We start from the raw sequence: 20,618 nt of genomic DNA on the forward strand, positions 1-20,618 counted from the left end.
AACTTCATGCAGTGTTGGTAAAATCTGCCTACAACTGTAAAGCACTCCAATTAACGGTTATTGCAGATTTAATCTTTTTAATCCACACAATAATTGAGATGCAGAGGTGCTATAGGCAGATTATGTAACCTTCACACAGCACAAAAAGAGGCAATAGTTACCACTTTAAATTCACCGTGGTTAAAGATATAGCATGATATTGCCCAGTTAATATAAAAATACTTTAGTGAGGTGTGAAGATGGTGATTTTTCTGCTTTCTTTTTTGCAGATTGGTTTATTCAGTTAATTATGATTTGACCTCAGAGTACAGCTTTAATGTTTGATCGTGTACTAATGTTCTAAGCTTCAGGTTCAGACGAAGTGCAAAAGCTTCTGAACCTCAGCCCCTTTAGAGGAAGAGACACCAATTTCTCCACAGAACCCTCGCGACAATCAATAATGTAATGCAGCCGCGGGATATTTTGAGCGCACAACATCTCCGATAAAACCTCCTCGGAGCACAAGTTTCACTTTTCTCGGATGGAAATGAGAAGTAGGAAATCATGACCGGGGGTGTCAGTGAGTGAGGAAGGTTAAAGGGAAGTAAGAAGAAGTCTGAAAACAAAGGCATAAGCCAGAGTTTAAAGTTTGATCCACAAACTGGCGGTGGCATGTTGCAGCAGAAAGCAGGATTCATAGAGCGTTTCTTGCCTCCTGACCTCGCGCTCCCTCTCTCTCTTTGAGGCTTTTCAGCTGTTTGAACTGCCTGCATGTGCTTTGTATATCACAGCACTCATTCTCTATTAACTCTGTACCCCATGAGTCTGAAGAGCAGAAAGCTCCCATGAGAGCAGCTGTCTGTGCAGATGCTGGAACTGGCACATATTGCCAGTGATCACACTGTTCAAAGTCACATCATGGGCCTCGCCCGTTCGTGTTTAGTGAAACCTTAACGGCGTCTCCTCCTGTTTTTTCTGTGAGTCACACCTCCACTAGCTCACCATCTGCTGAGGTGACGCTTTTATTGTCAATATTTAAATATTAATATGGGCAACATGCTATATGCAAAACATGGCGGACGTAAACAAAAATAACGACACTACACTTGTGATGTATGTTAATCATATTCAATGCAGAACGCTAACAATATTTCAGGTTTTTTTTTTCATATCTCATTGTTATATTCCAGCCCTAAAGGCTTCACATATGAACTCCATGTGTAATTTCTCTCTGTCGTCTCTGCAGTCGTCGCTTCAAAGAGAACAATCAACAGCTAAACAAGTTTGGAATTGTTCTACAAAGCAGGCGAGGGAAGTATGCCAAACAGAAATAGCAATAAATGTGGGGGGGGGGGGGGGGGGAGGGGGAGAAAAAAGAAGTGCTAATATCAAAAGTCTGTCCAGATTTGCTCTGTTTATAATGACGCCTTTGAAGTGTATATACATTTTGTAATGGTATGGTGTGTGTGTGTGTGTGTGTGTGTGGGAAGCTGATCAATGTCAAATGCACTTGAAAGTCACATGCTTAAGGTGCACTTAAGATAGCTGAAGAGCCAAAGTGGAGAAGAGAGGGAAATGGAACAACTGAGTTGGAAAGTGATTTATTCATCGTGCCCTTGGAGAGAAAGACATGGTGGACGACTGTAGTACGACTGCACAGTGAGGGAGCAAGTGAACCAGAAAGTTCCTTTTTCCCCCCCCTTTAGTGTTGGTAATCAAAGTATCCTCCCCATGACATGTCCTCCTTCAGTTCTCTCTCTCACACACACACACACCAGAGCTCATGTTGGATCAGATTGGCTTCTCCAGCCACTGTCCCATAGACCCACAGTCACACATTCACATTCAACATGCGAGAAGTGTGTGATGACACAGTGGGAGATGATTCGTTTTTTTTTTCTCTCTTAGTGAAATGAAATGTGCTCTCCTGCTTAGGCAGATCTGTTCCCCGTGTGATTTTCTAAAACGAAAGGCCTCAACCCACTTGCTTGTTGCCTCTTTGTTTGTGTTCCCGTTCTTGCAGGAAAGACGGTGGAATTGTGTCACCCTCTTTAATAGGTGAGTAAACTAATTCCAGACAATACTCTCAAGAGCATCATGTGCTGCAGTGCAGCAACAGTCTCATCCCACATCTTCCTAGCACTTCATCTCCCCCCACACCCCCCTCCTCCCCCGCCCCCGTTTGAAAGCAGTCCAGGTCGAGGGGAGGAAGAGAAAAAAAAAAAACTGAGATAAAAAAAGAATCACAAAAGGAGAGGACAGGCAGTGAAGCAAAGGAAGAACAAAAAAGCAATATCCTTTCATGCTTTGTCAGAAATGGGTTGTTTGAATCGTACAGTAGCATTTCATACAGACAAGAGGCGGTTCCACAGGACTGGGGCAGTAAATAACTCCTGAATCATAGTGTCTGCATCCAGAAATGAAAGAAAGAAAAAAAAGAAAAATGACTGGTCTTTTGCCATGGTGGTTGGATTTGTTATTTGTGCTGTGGCAGGCTGGATTTCTGGAAGGAGGAATTCATTTTTACTGCACAATGCAGACCCGGGGAGCGGCAGAATGACACATTGTCTGGGTTATCTGTAAAGAACTCGACTGACTTAGTGTATTTGTGAGGATTTACACTGTGGGAATAAGCAGGGCTTTACGTGATGAACTGGAGCTTTGCCTTGTTTGTTAATGATGAAAATGCCCTCACTGAAACACACACACACACACACATATACGTATGTGTGCAGTTTGCTGTGTAGGCAGTTTGTGGTTATAATAATAATAATAGTACATTATCGGTGATGTCACAAAGCATCTTGCAACAGGGACAGAGGGAGAGAGATCACGTGTGAGATGAAGCTGTCAATGAGGCCTTCAATCAGTGGATGCACAGCAGGAGAGCGAGAAGCGTGAAGCAGATGGTGCTTACTATTGATCGAAAACACACACATATACTTCCATTGACTAATGGCTCAATATCAGACTATTACAAGAAAAAAACCCTCAACCCTGTTTGTGTATTTGCCTGCAGGGGGGCCTGCTGATACCGCCGCATGTAGTGTGTTAAACATAAGCATAGTGGTTTTATTCAACACACAAAAACAAAAAAAGAAAAGTGACACAAACACGGACACAGGGATCCTTTCTGTACATTTTATTTACAAAATGTATTAAAATTCTCTGTACAGCACCTCATTAACGAGGTTCGGCAAATTATGCATGCATTGCTTGCTCTTTTGTACCCACAACTATGCCTGGCTTTTTTTTTTTTTTTGTTGAATTTATTAATTATTATACTTTTTTTTTGTTGTTTTTTTTTTGCAGAAGGTGAGGTGTACAAAAAGAAAAAAAGAGGTGAAACTGATTAACCGAAGAATAACCAGGCCACGGGTTTCTAACGTTAACCTAAGGTTGAGGTTTGTGAGTAGCAGAGCTCGTCAAGCATCACTGATTTTTCACATGCAGTTTCTTAAAAAGGAGAACCAATCTTTCATCGTGGAATATAAATAAGTCTCATTTATCTAAATGTACACAGTTCTCAAGTAGTTTATTTTTCACCTCATATATTTTTTTTTTATATATATATATACATATATATATATATATATATAAAACTATCTGCCCATCGGTTCAGGTGGCCACGCATGTGACGCCCTGAATCCCATGGAATCACAGTCTTTTTGAGAGAAATTATTACAGCAATAGGGGGAAATGTGCTAAGCGTCAGGAGTCTCCCTGGTATAAACTTGTACAAATCTGTTTTCCCTTGTAATCGTATATTTTTCATTTTTCATTTACTAAGTGAAGTCACCAAACACTGTAATGCTCATAAAGGAAGTCAAATTAAAAGCAAACCACAGCTCATTGTATCATCATGTGCAATTGTTAAGGAAAAATAAAAAATAAAATGTTACGGTAATCCAAAAATACTACAGTTCAAAAGCCATTACTGTTATCCTTTCATTGGATTGCAGTTCATCTACAGCTGAATTACCCCTTTATTGTTTGGTTTTACTGTCATGTACAGAAGACTTGAATGACTTCAGGGAAATACTGATGCGAGTCAGTGCTCCTTTGATATTTTACAAACTATATGAATCAAACTGATTTTGTGTTTTTCTTCTTCTTCTTCTTCTTTTAATGAAGCGTGAATCAATTTTTTGTTTGTATATACCGTTTGTCATACAAAACACACTCATGGCAGTATTGGAAGTGCGAAATCATGACCTGGTTCTGCGGTGCATCAAAAGCCAAACCAGGTCATCTTCTCATCTTCACGAGTCTCTGTCGAACGTTCAGAAGACAGTGGCAGCAGCACCAGAGTTTAGAGTTTAGACTCTTCGTCGTTTTGGGCTGAATGGCTGAATTTCGCTCCAATAGGTTCAGTCTGTCTCTTGACACAAGTACAAGGTCACCACAAGTGTTTACAGCAGTATAAAAGCTATTGTCTACCAGTGTCTTACAGTGCACTGAGTCGATCTAATAAACCTATCTGAACACCTATATGACCAGTGAAAATCTGGCAGCAGAAGGATGATGTGTAATCTGATCATATTGATTACAGGAAACCAATTAGACACTCGTCATATAAGATTTGTCATCTATGTGGCACTTCAAAATGTGCTTAGGGTTGCAAATGATGGCTTTAATTCTCTCATTCACCGTTTCATGTCAAATGTATTTTATATATAGATTCTTTTTCTTTTTTTTTTTGTTTCAAATCACTGCACCATTCTTCTGTTTTGTTTGAGTTTCAAGCAAAAAGCAGTATCAGTGTGAATGAGTTGCATTGGTTGGACTTGGAGTTCCATAAGGCACTGAGAGGAGGGAACCGCATCGGCTCTTCGCGCGACCAGTCCAGTCGTGTCGTCATCGCAGATTATCGTGCCATGTCCACACGAAAGGAATTTGGCCCCGGAGCTCAATCCCTCGTGATCCTGTCCTTTGATACTGTAGATGTTTAGTCACAGTTGTGAGGGGCAATGCAAGTGTTTCCTAAACCTGTGTCAACATACGGAGCAGAAACAAACACGGGGGGGAGAGACGTGAGGTTCCGTGTGAATGTCGGGGGGAAATTTAGCAGCGACACAAAAAATGCATTAAAACAACATGCGGCGCGCGTGGTGGCTTTCTTTGATCCACGTGGAAGGCCTACACTTTTAAAACCTACAGATATGCACAGGAGGAAAGAAATGATCTTAAAAATGAATTTGAGGAAGAGCATCCTAAGAGTTAAACTCAGCTAATCTGCATGTGTTATTATAATTTCCCATTTTCAGCTTTTCTTTTGACTATTATTTCTTTTTTCTTTTTTTTTGTTTGTACTCGTGATTGCTAGGGTCAAGGCGAAAATAATACTTGCTGAGGTTTGGGAAAACTACTTTGTTGGGTTTTGTATAAATACCATCAAAGAACATGCATGAATCAGGATGTGGTGGGCGGACTGGCAAAAATATAATTATCCAAGAGACTGGGGTTCAATGCCCATAGCTTTATTATAATATTTACCTTTAACTTGTTTGTTTAGGATTAGGCACAAAAGCCACTTGGATAGACTTCCAAAAGCTCACAGTGTCAATCCTGCAAATGTCAGGGGAAACTAAATATGCATCTGCCGTCCGTACAATGAATCCTATTACAATATTTTTGCATGTTTTTTTTTGCCCCCAAAACATGCAGGAACTGCACTTTAGGATGCTTGTGACAAACCTCGTGCTTAGCAAGAGCACACAGGTGCAGTCAGTCCAATCAAACACAAGGCCAGCAGTTTATTTATCAGTGTATACACCGTGTTAAACTCTGCAGCTTATAGGCTCTGCATTAACGCTCATTTCACTGCAGCCAAATAAGTAAATACATAAAAAAGTGTACAGGTGTTCATCTTTAAATGTTTTATGCCGTGAGCTACTGAATTCTGTTCACCTCCACCATAGTATGATGGCTGCTGACATCTAATAGGGACTGTATATCTCAGACCTTCTTCCATGATGTATTTTAGCCCAACTATACAGTACATACATAGCAACTATAAACTAAGCTGTATATTCTGGCAGGTGTGTGTGTGTGTGTTACGTTGAGTCCAACACAGCAGCCACAAACTATTTCTTCAAGCATCATCTGCACAGCGACACATACGAATGAATAATTCACCATCACTGATATGGCAGGAGGCTAAATGATTCATCTCTCGCGGCGCCCCTGCAATTTCTCTGGACGGCGAGCGGCGGCGACGTACCTCTAGATCTTAACGCTCTCGGTTCCGTACACGTTGTAGCCTTCTCTGTATGTGGCAAAGTTCTGGGTGTTGGTCGGGGGAGCCGGCTTAAAATTCTGGGCATTCTTGGCCAATTTCAGCCGTTTGGTTTCTTGCCGTGATTTATAACAGAACTCTATCAGAGCCACCATCATGGCCAGCCCCAGCCCTCCGACCAGAATATAGAAGACACCAGCCACATTGCTTAGACTGAGAGCACTTGTCTTGTCCTGGGGGAAAGTGAATGGCAAAGTTAAGAGTTTTGCAGTGGAGCAAGGACAACATCACAAAATGCAGCCTGTATCCTTCACACTGAGCCTCACATAGCCTGACTTTCAACAGTAAAAAATGCTTTCATGAATCATTACACTACATTTGACTGACGCTAGTTCATAAATAATCTACTAACAGCTACAAGCAACATATCATTTAAGGTGAAATCAGGTGCTAAGGCTATAATTTGGACTGAAACGATTTTCCTATGGCTGTCGCAAAGTTATGAGGAACTTCAGACTGCCATAGTCAAACCATTCTCCATTACGGAGAAAGAAGCCAACTCTTAAAACTCTCTCTGCTGGTGAATGTAGATCTTATGCTTCCCTACGCTACACCAAACGTTTGTAAAATGGCTTCTTCTTGACCATGTTAGGAAGCTGGTCAGTATCGCATAGGTCAACAGCTCTGAAAATCCCTATCTTTTTATTTTATTTTATTATTATTTTTTTTTTTTTTTTTAAATATCATCTTGGAGACATGTACGTATAACTCTCATGGCAACATTGTCATACAGTACAGTCAAATTCATAATAGATGAATGATAGCTCCATTAAAGGATCACTGAGGATCAAACCATTTTGCTGCTGCTTACTTCCCAAACGTATTCATTAAAAATTTGTTCATTGGAGTTTTACTATTTGCAGTTTAACCCTATGAGCAAGGAGATGTCATAAAGCTGCCCGGTAAACCCTAACATGTGATCTGTGACCTTTGAAAGTATCTCAGAGGGTTAAATAGTGGGTTTATTACATTCCTCAACTTCTTATGATGTGCAAACAGAGACTTCCAACTTCAACTCTGAACAGCCACGAGATGTGGAGGACACCCTACGGTGCTCTTGCCACTTAGAGAGGTTGAATTTGACTGACTCATCCCAATAAAAGGCTCCGGTTGTTCGTCACACCACGGGAGGCTAAAGAATCTAATAGACACATCTCAGTGCAAACTAGTAACAACGCAAATAAATCAAATTTTCATTAACAGTTTGGTTAATAGAAACAGCAGCATAATGGTCAGAGTATCATGAATGTCAAGAGTGAAAATGAGCAAAAATAGCATTTATCAACAACTATTAACTGCTGTGATTCACTTGAAATCATGTATCTGAAAGGCACTTCCCCTTTAGCATTATCATTACTGTATTTTTTTTTTATTATCACTTCTCAAAAATGTGTCATTCCTATGGCATAAAAGAAAAAAAAATGAATTTGGGGAAACAGTGCCGTGTGTCAGTGCCACGTACAAAACTGTGTTACAGTTGGTGGCACGCAAAAATTAGAATACAAAAAAAGAGAAAAGAAATTATGTGTAGCAAATAAACAAAATGTATACTAGAGACGTTTTGTCTTGCATATGAACAGTACGTCAAAATGCAATTTGGAATCAGTACAAAAGACCTGCAGCGACTGACCTTACTTCCAGAGTCCTTGGTTCCACATTCACCCTTATCGTACCACCATTTGTTTTTCAGCTTGTCTAAGATGCCTTGTTCACTGAGTTTCAATACTGCAAGGTTTACAGGAGTTCTTCACGTGGGAAATAACATAAATAACATTATATTATGTTATTTTATGTTATTCAACTTTTAAACTACTACATACTTAACAAAGCGATAAAGCAGAGCTCCTGGCAATGTCAACATCACAGAGAGCAGGCATTCTACCTATTACCTTCATAACCCCTAGTCTAAAGCCAGGGCCTGCCCATATCGCTTTGAGTAATCGGCAGACGCTGTTAGCGGGGTGACGGGCAGGTACTGAAACATACAATCTGCAAGTCCATGAATATCAAAAAGCGACATTAGTTTGGGAGCAGGAAATCAGTCATGGGGTTTTTTTTTTTTCTGAACAGTGTTTAACAAATTCAGTCCAACGGGATCTTTGTCTTAACAAACAGAAAAAAAGGAACTGACACACACTATATCTCCATTTCCACAATATCAGCATAACCCTACAGTGGCTAATTCGTCTGTCACTGCAATCACACCAACACATTTGGAGGCTTTATCACCCGTTTCACACATGACCGAAAGTGAAAGCTTAATAAATTCTTACCTATTCTGACATTTTGCGACGGAAACTTTATCTCCAAATTACGCCAGATTAGTGTCAGGCGAGTGTGTCCCAATCAAAACGCTCAGAGCTGCAAGACTAAGCTCAGATTTATCAGTGAAATAATTCCACTCATATTTGCCCGTGGCAGCTTTCTCTAATGCCTGACACAGCTGTTTCTTGCTGTTTGATATCGCTAAGAGTTTTATCATAGCCCCCCCAAATACTGCACGCCACCATAAATGATCATAACGCTCTAGTGTATCTGCATTACGTCTGAAAACTATCATAAAGCCATGAAGATCACACTTTGTAGTCATAACATCATTTGCATTTCAGGTCAATCTCTCTGTAAAGAGAGGAAAGCAAATTGGAGGCAAAGAGAAATAGTGCATCGATAAATGAGTGACCTGTCTTCTCTATGGGAACAATGTCCCCCAAGGGGATCCATGCAATGCATAATGCACTGAGAGAAGATTACACCACTGTATATCCCTCATAGCCAATCTGGAGAAAAGGACTGTGAAGACCAGACCATTGTCTTGGCTCAGAGAGACATTGATTAACAATGCAATTACCCAGTAACATGCTCTGTGTCTGAAACTCAATCTAGGCTACACTCTTGCCGCGCCTGGGGGCAAGCGAGAGCTATGTTAACTGTGTGCGAGTGGGTGAGAAAGACACCGTGCACATGGCTGTGTGCCGCTCCTGGTGTGCGGCTCCTGATGCGCCAAAAGATGCACCGTTAGGGAACAAAAGCGCTCCAGTGCTGCTTTATTCCACACGATCAGGCCTTTCCACTCATTCGTGGAGAACTACAACAAGGCAGAGAGAGTTCTGTGTATACCTGTGCGTGGTAAAAGATCACTCAGAGCTCAAGAGACAGATACTTTTAAAATGGGACTCTTGAGCTTGCAATGTTAGCAGTGCGAACATTGTAAAAGATGACAGAAATTAACCACAGGCATTTAACGGTGCATTATTTGACCTGTGTCTCATGTAGCCTTTTTATGGTGATGCCATAGCAGGTTAACTTATCTTTAAAGCCCAGTCCATGACAAATCCATGACAAATGACACGGAGGTTGTAATTATACAATGTGCCACCCACAGGACCTTTAAGCTGGCGTGTAATCCAGCCAGTAATCTGACCTATAGCATCACACGTGGGCCATTTGTCATTAAATTGACCTGAACTGTAAACAATACAATGCTTCATGGCAAATAACCAGACTGACATTACACTAAATTGTTGTGAGTGAGTGGGTGTTTCTCACTCGGCACCATTAGCTCCCATAATAGAAAAATCATTCATTAACTAACCACACAAGCAGAAAGGAAGATCTGATGGTCGGAGGGGTCATCGCAGTGTAGGTGATGAGTTGAGGTGCAGGAGACACACGTGGTGGAATAAAACCACGGACGCTTCATCCGAGAAAATTATTCACAGTGAATCATAAATCTTTAGTTCAATTAGAATTCTCACGTTTGACTGCAATGCTTAGTCCCCTCAAGATGCCGCTGTTCCCCTTGCTCTCCTGTCGGGCGAACTAACTTGAATTTGAATGAGAGATAACGGTCTACGACTACTGTACAAAGACAAAAGTCCTAACCACTGAGAGTGGGCGATCTGCCCTACAGGTTTGTAAGGATGGATGAAACAAGCTCACCCTTTCCAAGCTGTAAGGCAGTCAGGCTCCATTTTCAATCAGAAGACACCTATGGATTCTTATGAGCACTTGGTCTACTTTACGTCTGTGAACACAGCGGTGTCACCAGAGGCAAATGATATTTTTCTGTTGGTTAAGCAAGAGCTCCTTCATTTGATCTGAGCTGTTAAACCCACTGGTCAGACTCTCAGTTAATTTGGTTATCTGCTTTAGGGCAGCAGCAGGTTGTTGGGCAGTTGGTTTGGTTATGGTTGGATGGTTGTAACAGCCTTGCCGATTACTCTGCACTATTGTACCCGATTGTTGTGACATCGAGGCTGACCTTGGAGTCACCTCCCCCGCTGCCGCACTCTCCCTTGTCGTACCACCATTTGTTTTTCAATTTGTCCAAGAGGCCTTGCTCATTCAGTTTTAAAACTGCCAGGTTAACAGCATTTCTTGAAACGATAAAACATAACTTGTAAGAAAATGCACAGGTCCGTGAGAAATCTAATGCAAAGTAATAATTACGTACGAAGCATCATAACGATAGGCAGCGGTAGCGAGACTACCGCCGACAAAGCAGGGGCTTATGCACATACTATCGGCTAATCAGAATGGTCTGGGAAAGGACAAATTGTTCAAGAATTTAAGGCATATGGAGAGATAAGAGAGGCTCATATCAGGTAAAGACAGTGTTAAATCTTGGAAAAAGGTGGCATGAAGGGTTACATTGTTTAGAACTGACGTGTGCGGGATGGGGACACTTGTCATTGAGAAGAGAAGTAACAACAACAAACATCATGCAATTAACATTCGTCACAAGTGACAGCGCAGCTTTTAAAGGCTAAATTGAAAAAGCATTGAACTGTTAAATTAAAAGTGACAACACAACAGTCAGGTAGGACAGCACATGGGACAGAAGGGAAGATTGAAGGAGAGAGAGAGAGAGAGAGAGAGAGAAGCAGCAGTAAAAGAGACACAAATATGACGTGACTGTTAGCTTTAGCCTTAATATATGACCTTGATTGTAGTATTGTAAAATAGCAACTCTAAACAAATCTAAAAAACAAACATTCATTATCATTATAAAACTTTTTTTATCCACTTTTATATTGTATTGTTACCTGCATTCATAGAAAAAACATATAAGAGGAGGGAGAGAAGAGAATGACAACAGGGGGACATCAGGGTAGGTGGAATACTATAACAACATGGAGGATATTGTTATATTATTCCACCCACCTTAATGCTGAGCCTTTGGGCGTCGCCACACCGTATCCTTTCGAGTCGAGGTTCCCGCCCACTTTCATGGTGTCGCACGGCTTCCGCTGCTCGATGTACTCGTTCATGGTGGACTCGAGGAGAAAGGCGAACTTGCCCTTAGACTTTCGTACCCGGGCTACGCCGTCAGGCGTGGTCTTAACAAACACTGAGGGCTCAGCGGATTTCATGTATGACCACATCTTCTCATACACTGCTATTTTGGATCGCTGTGCGGGGGAAGAAGAGGAGAAGAGAAGTCGTTTAGGAAAAAAAAAAACCCAGCATTAACAGTTTGTTCTAATGGAGTTTGTAGGATTTTTTGCGCTTAATGATCACTCCCTTAAAATTGCCGTCATGAAGTATTTATAGACATCGCGGAAAGCAGCGGTGCGATATCTTTAAATACTTCCACAAAATAGAGCGAGGGAGGAGAACTTTTGCAAGATCAAGAAGCGCAAGAAATTACAAAATCCATTTTTTCTCCATCCACATTTATGTACTCTCGGAATATTGGATCTACAGTATGTTGCAGCTTGAAACTCCAATCCACTGAGTGTGACTAATGATCATACATCATCTTTACAGCAAGCGGTGTCATGCAAATTGGGTTTAAGCAGAAATACTGAAATTTGTGGGCTTGATTAAACAAACAAAAAAAAGAAGTTCAATCTTTTTTTTTTTTTAGTGACAAAGAATTGCAGGTAAAAGTTTGTATCAGTTTGTTTAAAAATACGTCTCAGTGAATTAGAGCCTTGGCTCGTAGATTCAATTGCACTCCGACACAATGATAGTCATTCAGCGACGCTGTCGTTAATGCAAACTCTCAACTGTGACTCAGAGTCGATGTGCAGAAGAAGCAATAGAAGTGAAGCAGAAAGTGTGTTATTCAGACAGGAAACCCATCACAAAGTGACACAGATGAGCATTTTCTCAGCGCCTGGGGTCAAGCTTAGCAAGCCTGTATAAACCTCTGGGACTGGAGCCCTATCTATAATAAGCCTCAAGTAAATTATTCAGTGCCACTGGATTTATTTTGGCATGGGCATTTCAGACTTTGAACAGATCCTGGTCCAAACAGTGATGAGCCAGTTCCTGATTGGCACTGTGTTTACTGAAGACTGGATCTCACATAAAAAAAAAAAGAAAAAAGAAAAAGAGAGATACCCTCTTTCAGTAAAGGCCAGAGAATTGATGAAGTGGCTGGATGCTTTTCAAAAAGTGGCTGAATCAAAAGGTCCACTTTTGGTCAATGGGTTTGTTAATGGAATATGGATGAGCTGTTCATAGACCAACATCTGTCAGAGATGCTTCCCTGGGGCTAATTTTTTTAAAACTCTCATAGTCATAAGCCATGCAGCAATGGTGCAGAAAAACAAGAAAACAGCACGTGTAGAATTCAGAGCACATCTATGAGCAGAAATAGAACCCATAATATGTAAAACCGTGGTTCAACAATGTCTTATCACCTGAAAATTAAGAACGGATGTGTTATCATCACCTTTTTAGCACACAGGGAGCGGATCCTCTTCCATGGAGTACGTCATTTTGTACCGTGTTTGTACAGTTTAGCCCAGAATGAAGAAATCAAACTCTGGGGTGGGCTTCTATGCTTTAATGTTCTTACCTGAAGGTCACTGTAGTCTTGCATACACAATTAGACTGTGAGTGTAAAGCAAAAATATATTCACTTGCAATATTCAACTTTACCCCTAGATGCCACCAAATCAGACATAATGACCCTTTAAGTTATTGTTGGACGTTCGGATCCCGTTTGAGCCAACATTCAAGAACATTCATACTAGCAGCTCTTTGAGGCTTTGAGGTCGAAGGTCAATGCTATATGCATAACATAATAATATTTAACTGTGTTTTCACAAAAAATGATTTGCATGTTATTAAATAATGAAAATGGAAGTCGGCCGGGCAGTGTATTAGGGACGATAGAAAATAGGATCTGAGCAGCAAACAAAAAGAAATGTGAAAAGTCTCTTGGATTGAAGCTGTATTTAAAATTGCACATAGAGGATATTTAAACTCTCCAGGGCTTAGAATGCCCAAACACATTTATCAGTGAATAGACTCATCACTACCCTGAAATGGTAAAAGCTTCCTTAATAGGAGTATGTAAAAGCATATCCATCTCTAATGCGTTTCTATTCATAAACAAAAGCATTAACCTTGACCCAACCTAAGTGCTCCACCGGCATGTAATCATACACTATTCTGTTTGTAGACATCTGTCATATAGAGCGTCAGACCAGACGTGCGGATGAGATGTGATGGCAACAAGACACACATTTAAAAAAAAAGTCTGCATGATGAATGTTTCCTTCAGAAGGATTTCAAGGCGATGGCGGTTCTATTTTAATGCAAATACAACAGGGGAGGGAGAGGAGTGGTAGGCGGTGGTGGCAACAGTTGGATATAGATGTGATGTTTTTGTTTGCAAATCTTGTTCAAAGTGGAAAGGACACTAGTTTGGAGGACATTTCCCCCAAAGGACCGAGGCTCAGCAGTGGGAATGGCGCCTCAAATGAGGAGAGAAGAATGGATCTGTGCATTGATTACTGATGACAGAGTGTGCTGCCTCAAAGCCTTATGAAGTCAATTGATCAATATCAGAGCAGGGACAAAGTGCAACAGACACCGAAATAGGCTGATTCCACTGCAACTAAAGTAACCAATGCTCAGGGCCATATGTTCTATGTTTTCGTTTCAAAACAATGATTTCAAACAATTAGAGTGCGAGTTCAGTCTGTTACCTGTGACCAGCGCAAACAGGAAACAGATTCCTGTTCCTCTACTACAGTGTTTTGCTTGATTTCACAAAGTACTACTTTACAAGAAACAAGAATGGTGCAATGCAAGGACGGGGGATTGCTGTTATGAGACTGCCAACCGGGTATAAATGAATCTGGAGGTTTTTCTGAGCTTTTCGTTGACAGCCGAGAGTCAATTTGTGGCCAATAAGAGCCAGTTAGAAAGGGTAATGTGGGTAATGCAGCGCCGCAGTTTTCAAATGAAAACTGAGCCATTGTTTTTCAATGTCTCTATTTTAGGGGGCGTTAAAAAGGCCGGCAGTGTGGATGACGGGTGTATAATACTGTCAACACTAGACAAAGAAGTAGTGTGGATGTAGCATGAGAGACAATAAAGCAGTATGAAAGCCCAGAAGGGGAGGAGGGACGTTTGATTATTTACTATTGATTGGCTGGCCCATAAATGTGCACGCACACACACACACACACACACACACACACACACCACAATGTATTGAAAGCCTACTCTCATCTCCATTACAATCTAATAATTTACGTTCTGGTCTGCAGTCGTCATTTAAAATCCAATTAGGGAATAATGGCTGCAAAAAGTCCATCATCAATGAAAAGATAACTTGCTGAGCAATTACAATCTGCCCTGGATACAGCGCTGTACACGGGGCTCTACTTTACACCACACTATAACTGCCCTGTTACAACATACCAATGCATTCTAAATGATCTTCCAGACGGTTAACAAGGATTTTATAGCTGTTGTATAAAATATAACACGACTTGTTATGTGTTGCAAACAGCATAACCCTCCTTCTCCAAGTGTTTTCACACTATACTAAACAACCATAGTGTTGCTGTATATATGATCTCAGCCACCCCCTCCTACACAGTTACTGTGACACAGTTACATCTTCTGTGTAGGTGTTCCTCCCACAAATCTGTCTGAAGTTGTGAGTTCCCTGCTGTCTTCTAAATGGCATGGACACAAACTTAGGTGCCTCATTCCAGCCTGGTGACCTAGGATGAGGTATGAAGAGAACGGAGGCCTTATCACTTCTTCATCTTCTTTTGGCCTTTAGGGGTCGCCACAGCGGATCATCTGCCTCCATCTTTTCCCGCCTCCCGTGTGTCCTCTTCGGTTACACCAACTGTCCTCATGTCCTCCTTCAAAACATCCATGAACCTTTTCCTCCTATCCGGCAGCTCCATCGACAATATCCTCTGTCCTATATAATCACTATCCCTCTTTAGGATAGTGCCGTGCCAGTTTCCCTTAATAAATCCCAACCAACAGACCAAATATAGTAGTCTGCTATAAGTTTTATTTAAACAAGAATGATGAAGCGCCTTGAAATCTCTTTTACCTAAACCCACAGCAGCAGAGGAACAGCACTGCGGTCTTATTTTTATTTACTGTATTTGTACTGCGAGACACACTTCTGTGATGATCCAATTTGTATAAAACATTTCAACTTGCTTGGATATTTGCATCATTTACAGTCAATCCTATTATTTATCGGTTTATCTAATCTATTTATCTACTTTGACCTGTTGTCAATAGGTTGAATGTTTTGTCGGCCCACACTTCACTGTGCGGCCCCAGCGTTCCTCTACAAGGCCAACCTCACACTATCTAATGTGTGCAGTCAAAAGATGAAAGTCAGACTAAAATCATTAAGGGAGAGAGACGGATTTGCTTTTAAGTATTTTACTAAATCTATTGTTTGAACACTTCGTTTTTCCAGAAATCAACAACGTCATTAAAATGTCTTACAGGGGACAAGTGATTAAAGTCCAAAGTCAAGGAAATTGCCCTGTTTGTTCTAAATAACCACTTAATATGTATTGATTTGGAGTTACGCAGCGTTTCCAGACCTCTGCCCGCTGCCCTTCGAACCACAGTCTGTTGTTTATTCGTCGCTCAGTATCTCAGGCTGCTTTCATTATGGCCTCCCTCACACACACGCTCCACCTCCCCCCCCCGCCCGCTTGTATATCTAAATGCCATCTCAAAACACGCACCACTACATTTCCTTCAACTTTACTTCCCCTCTATTCCGTTTGTGGACATCACCACTTTCCTCCAATATCCAGTTTGCCGGGACGACCTGTATCTCAAGTGCCGGTGAAATGAAAGTTGAGGCTCTGTGGTTGCACTTTGTCATTGAAGTGCCACACACGGCGCCCTGAATACCAATTGCTCATCTTTGCTTGTTGCTGGACTCCAATAGCTCGTCTTGCGCCTGCTGTGCCACACATCTAAAGTTCGATAAGGCTCTCTGAGGACAGTGCTTTCCCTCAGAGGTTACTTCTATCTCGCACGAGTCTATCATCGCTTGTGTCAGCTTTCTCTTTTATGCAAACAGGCTCTAATCTACAGAGGAGCCTCCCCCTCACTCAGCACTACGGTAAAACACAAAATGACAAGAGCTCAGGAAGTTATGTTACATTGTGCTGTGTATAATTGCAGGGCAAACTAAGGATTTTTTTTTTTTTTTTTTAAATAAATATCTGTGCTGGCTCCTCTTCAAGCCACCCTGGATAAATGCAGGTCTGCTCTCCACAGAAAAGCTGCTTATTAAACATAGTGTTGGACCAAGCAGAGGCTATAGTGCTGCAAGAGCTGAGACGTGAAATTGATTTCGACGCATAGTAAAATGCGCCGGTGACTGCACTCGAGCTGTTGTTACCGCCACACCTGCAGATCAGCAAGATGCACGTTTGCTGCGAGGCTCTGACGAATGTCTAATCTTTTGAGGGGTACGGAACACAGATCCGTGGTATGTCATTACTCTGTGCAATTATCATTCTTGCATTGTTACGCTGTTAAATGAGGTGCATAAAGGGACAGCAGTGTGGCTGTCTTTGATGGTCTCACCCCAGTCTTTACACATAATTAAACAGCCACATCAGCCCATTTTATCACCTTAACCATTGCTGTGATCCGGCTTCTCCTTCGATTTCAAAATGTAACCGTGCCAAGCCTTTTGATTGAATACAATCCCATCATGGCAACAAACATGGCCTTGCTGGTACAGCTCATCATTTTCTAATCATCCCGAGCCCAAATGTTCAACTGCCTGCATGAAAAGACCCAGAGCAGGTATTAAAATCACGCAATTAAGCTCAGAGGTGCAGCGGTGCACGGCAGCTGCCGTGTTGAGGAAGGGCAACACAAAGCTTGACGCGATCTCACATTGTCTCAAGGTAAAAGCAACACACAGGCTGCAGACAGAGGAGAGGACGCCCAAACAAGCAGGAGCGTCTGGGGGAGAGGAGCCAAGAGCAGGTAGAGCCACGCTGCCAAGAGCCTACAGCGAATTCACAGGCTGCCGCTGAGCCCGTCAACAGGCTCCCAGGCCAGCTGTCCTGGTTGGTTACGAGCAGCAGAATTGGGGCTCTCATGGCCAATCAACACTAACACCACTGTCTTTGGAATTTCCTCCACAGCTCCTCTTCATTCCCATCCCACAATTAAGACACACGGTGATGCAAAAAGCTGTAACTGTCAGGTAATAAGCCATATGTTCAAACTGCCAGCTTCTCTCCCAGAAAAAAAAACAACCTCTGAGGCATTTCTTAAATAACAGAAGACGCTGAGATCATTTATCAGATTCTGTGAAACAGTGAAATGTTGATGGTTTTGCAGCTAATTATTGTGTATATTCACATAATGGTATTTTCATACCACTACAGCCGTGCTCGGGAAAAGGGTCACGACTGAGCACGTTCTCCTCTTCAAGTAACTTTGGAGGATAAACCAGGTGAAATCATGAAAAATGTAACACCACAGGTGTCAGAGATGATGACATATGTCTTGTTTGAAACATTGGAGTTGATTTAAAAATTTCCAGCTGGCTGATGCCACACGGGTCTAATTAAGCCTGAATGTATTTCCTGAAAAACAGATCTGAGATGAACTTAGACTCTTATTAATCAGTGTGTGTTTTTTTTTTTTCTCCTTGTCAGCCGTCTACAGCTTTAATTAAAAGTTCCTTGGAATAGCAGTTCACGCGTGTCATTTTCTATTTGAAGACTTGCAAAAGGATGGAAGTGGAACACTTGTTATCAAGAATACAGGGGACAACTGTGACTTCATGACTACCTCTATGATTGTTCTACTAGCAGGCGCTGCACGGCTTCATAGTCATAGTCCTAATCTGTAATCTGCATCAATGCTGTCTGAAGACAAATACTGTTTATGGAGCTGCGTCGCATCTGTGATGAAAGGGAGAGTGATGGCACGCCTTCTGAGGCTCTGTGCGAGTGTCAAGTGTTGCTGTCATACATGTCATGTGCCATGTTGACCATGATATACGAGCCTCTCAGCAGTTAACAACTTTAAACCCAAGGTTTTTGTGGTTTTTAATATAAAGATGCTATCTTTTTCGCTTTTTCTCTCGAAAAAAAAAACCATGGATTTGATTTTGCATGTTGTTGTTGTTCTGAGCAAATCAACCCAGGGGTAATACAAATGAATTGCTCTTGTTGCCAAGAGGCTGCAGCTGTGAAACATATGAATTGTTCCTCTCCTGCTGATGAGTAATGGGGGGGTGTAAGATAAAAGACTGTCATATTGCCTTTTCGTCATCACAGGCAGAGTGCAGATTCATTAATTATTTTTTTATTTCTTTTTTTTTTTTTTTTTAAACGACTGGACCTCCAAAGTAGCCGGGCCACACGTTAAGACAACTAGGAATTTCACAGCAGAGCGGCTGACTCACGTTTAACATGCAGTGCTGCTGAATTCCTGCATGTGGTTGCCTTTCACAGCCCTAATATACTTTCTCTTCAGATTTGAGTTAATTTATGACTTCATTCCCAGCTCGTCCCTCATGTTGATGGAAATATTTTTGCTTATTCCAGACTGCTCTGTTTGACCTACAGGGCTCTTCTTCATCAGGTCCAATTTGTCAGCTATGGCTGGCGAGCTAATTATATTCCGTGAGCTGACCCCTCTGAGTTTGAGCCTGATGTATTTGCTTTGATTAGCCCTTTGTTTTTATCACCTCTGAGTCTTCCACGTTGTTATCACACTTTCTGCTGACAGCCCTTGGTGCCTCAAGGTTGCACACTGTAGAGCCGCCGCATCAATTTCACATTCAGTGTCACAAGAGTTCAAGAACTGCTTCTCTGTCAACGTGCCTCATTTGGAGCAATCCGGTGTAGGTCAGCAGGGCTAAAATGCAGGGATGGGTTTATCGAGCATGTTAAACAAAGTAGTTCTTATGTCTAAGTGCAAAATGTTCCTTCACATTATTTGCCATTGTGATCTAAAAGCACCTGATTAGTCTGGTGTTGTCTGCATGTGTGTGTGTGTGTGTGTGTGTGTGAGTGAGAGAGTAATAGTATACAGGCACAACTCACCCTAAAAAACTCTTTTGTGGAACCTGAGTCCAGAGTGCCATATGCTATTTCTGTCTGCTTGGCCAGATCTTCGGCACTTTCTATGGGAGAGACCATCCTCTCCACTGTCAAGAAGGCAGCCAGGTTGGCTGTGTAGGAGGAGATGATGATGAGGGTGAAGAACCACCACACACCACCGACGATACGGCCTGACAGAGACCTAAGCAAGGGGGAGGGGGGGGGGAGACACAGAATGTAATTACACACAGTGACGCACAGTGGTGCCCATGAAACCGCTAAGATCTAACCAGGAGTGTCTAATGTACCGAAATGCATTAGTCATCAGAATTCCCTGGTAAAATCGTTACAACAAGCCCGGACTGTGTCAGCAACTCTAAAACACCGCAGCAACCCCAAGGCACCAGTTGTTTAAAATGTTGTGCAATCCAAGGCATTAAATGTCTGTTGAACAACTGGGGTTAAAGATCATTTCATAGCCCGAAGACAGGATTGAAGAGACAATTTTGTCAGATACACACAATAACATGAAAAGACAAAAGACAACACACTGGCTGACGTTTCATAGGGGGGGGTTTGCCCCAGAAGTTATACCTGAGACGGGTAAAGCCTGCCCCACACTAGAGGATAATTGGCCAGATTTCTGTCCTGAAATAGCCCTTAAGACAATCTTGGGTGTCTTCCAATTTTAGTTTGATTTGAAAAGATAATCTGGCCAAATTAGCCCGTAGTATGAGGAGTTAAGCGATGTGATTTTAACGTCACTGGACGCATCGTAGTCTTCCTGATTTCAAATCGTATTTAACATGTTTGATATATAAGACTGCACAGCGAGCAGGGGCGTGAGCAGAACCCCATAATTTGTGATTCCGTCTTCTCAACCCATAGTTTCATGTGTTTCTCAGCACACAACAGCTATTAACTGACGACGCTGACAGTCCGCCTCCATGTCTGTTTATATTCTGAAGTCACAATAAATTACGCAAGTTTCTTTGAGATCCCAAATCCTTGGAATCTCC

At 41.8% G+C, this 20,618-nt stretch overlaps 1 protein-coding gene across 3 annotated transcripts in view; it reads right to left on the reverse strand.

Annotated features, from left to right (window-relative positions):
• Positions 1 to 3,106: 3,106 nt before the first annotated feature.
• gria3b (glutamate receptor, ionotropic, AMPA 3b) overlaps positions 3,107 to 20,618 on the reverse strand; it is an 80,180-nt gene continuing 62,668 nt past the window's right edge. Inside the window, exons 12-16 of one of the 3 annotated variants that reach the window (XM_058650449.1) lie at positions 19,603 to 19,801; positions 11,441 to 11,688; positions 7,908 to 8,022; positions 6,203 to 6,450; positions 3,107 to 4,968 (exon numbers count right to left, since the gene is read on the reverse strand). In XM_058650449.1, the coding sequence (XP_058506432.1) occupies positions 6,205 to 6,450; positions 7,908 to 8,022; positions 11,441 to 11,688; positions 19,603 to 19,801 (808 nt within the window). In that variant the 3' untranslated portion in view covers positions 3,107 to 4,968; positions 6,203 to 6,204. Of the gene's footprint in view, positions 4,969 to 6,202; positions 6,451 to 7,893; positions 8,023 to 10,538; positions 10,654 to 11,440; positions 11,689 to 19,602; positions 19,802 to 20,618 lie in introns of those variants that run through there. The other 2 variants (XM_058650448.1, XM_058650450.1) reach the window with 2 other exon arrangements.

The sequence above is a fragment of the Solea solea genome, chromosome 14 (assembly GCF_958295425.1).
Source record: "Solea solea chromosome 14, fSolSol10.1, whole genome shotgun sequence".
In the NCBI taxonomy this organism is placed as follows: domain Eukaryota; kingdom Metazoa; phylum Chordata; class Actinopteri; order Pleuronectiformes; family Soleidae; genus Solea; species Solea solea.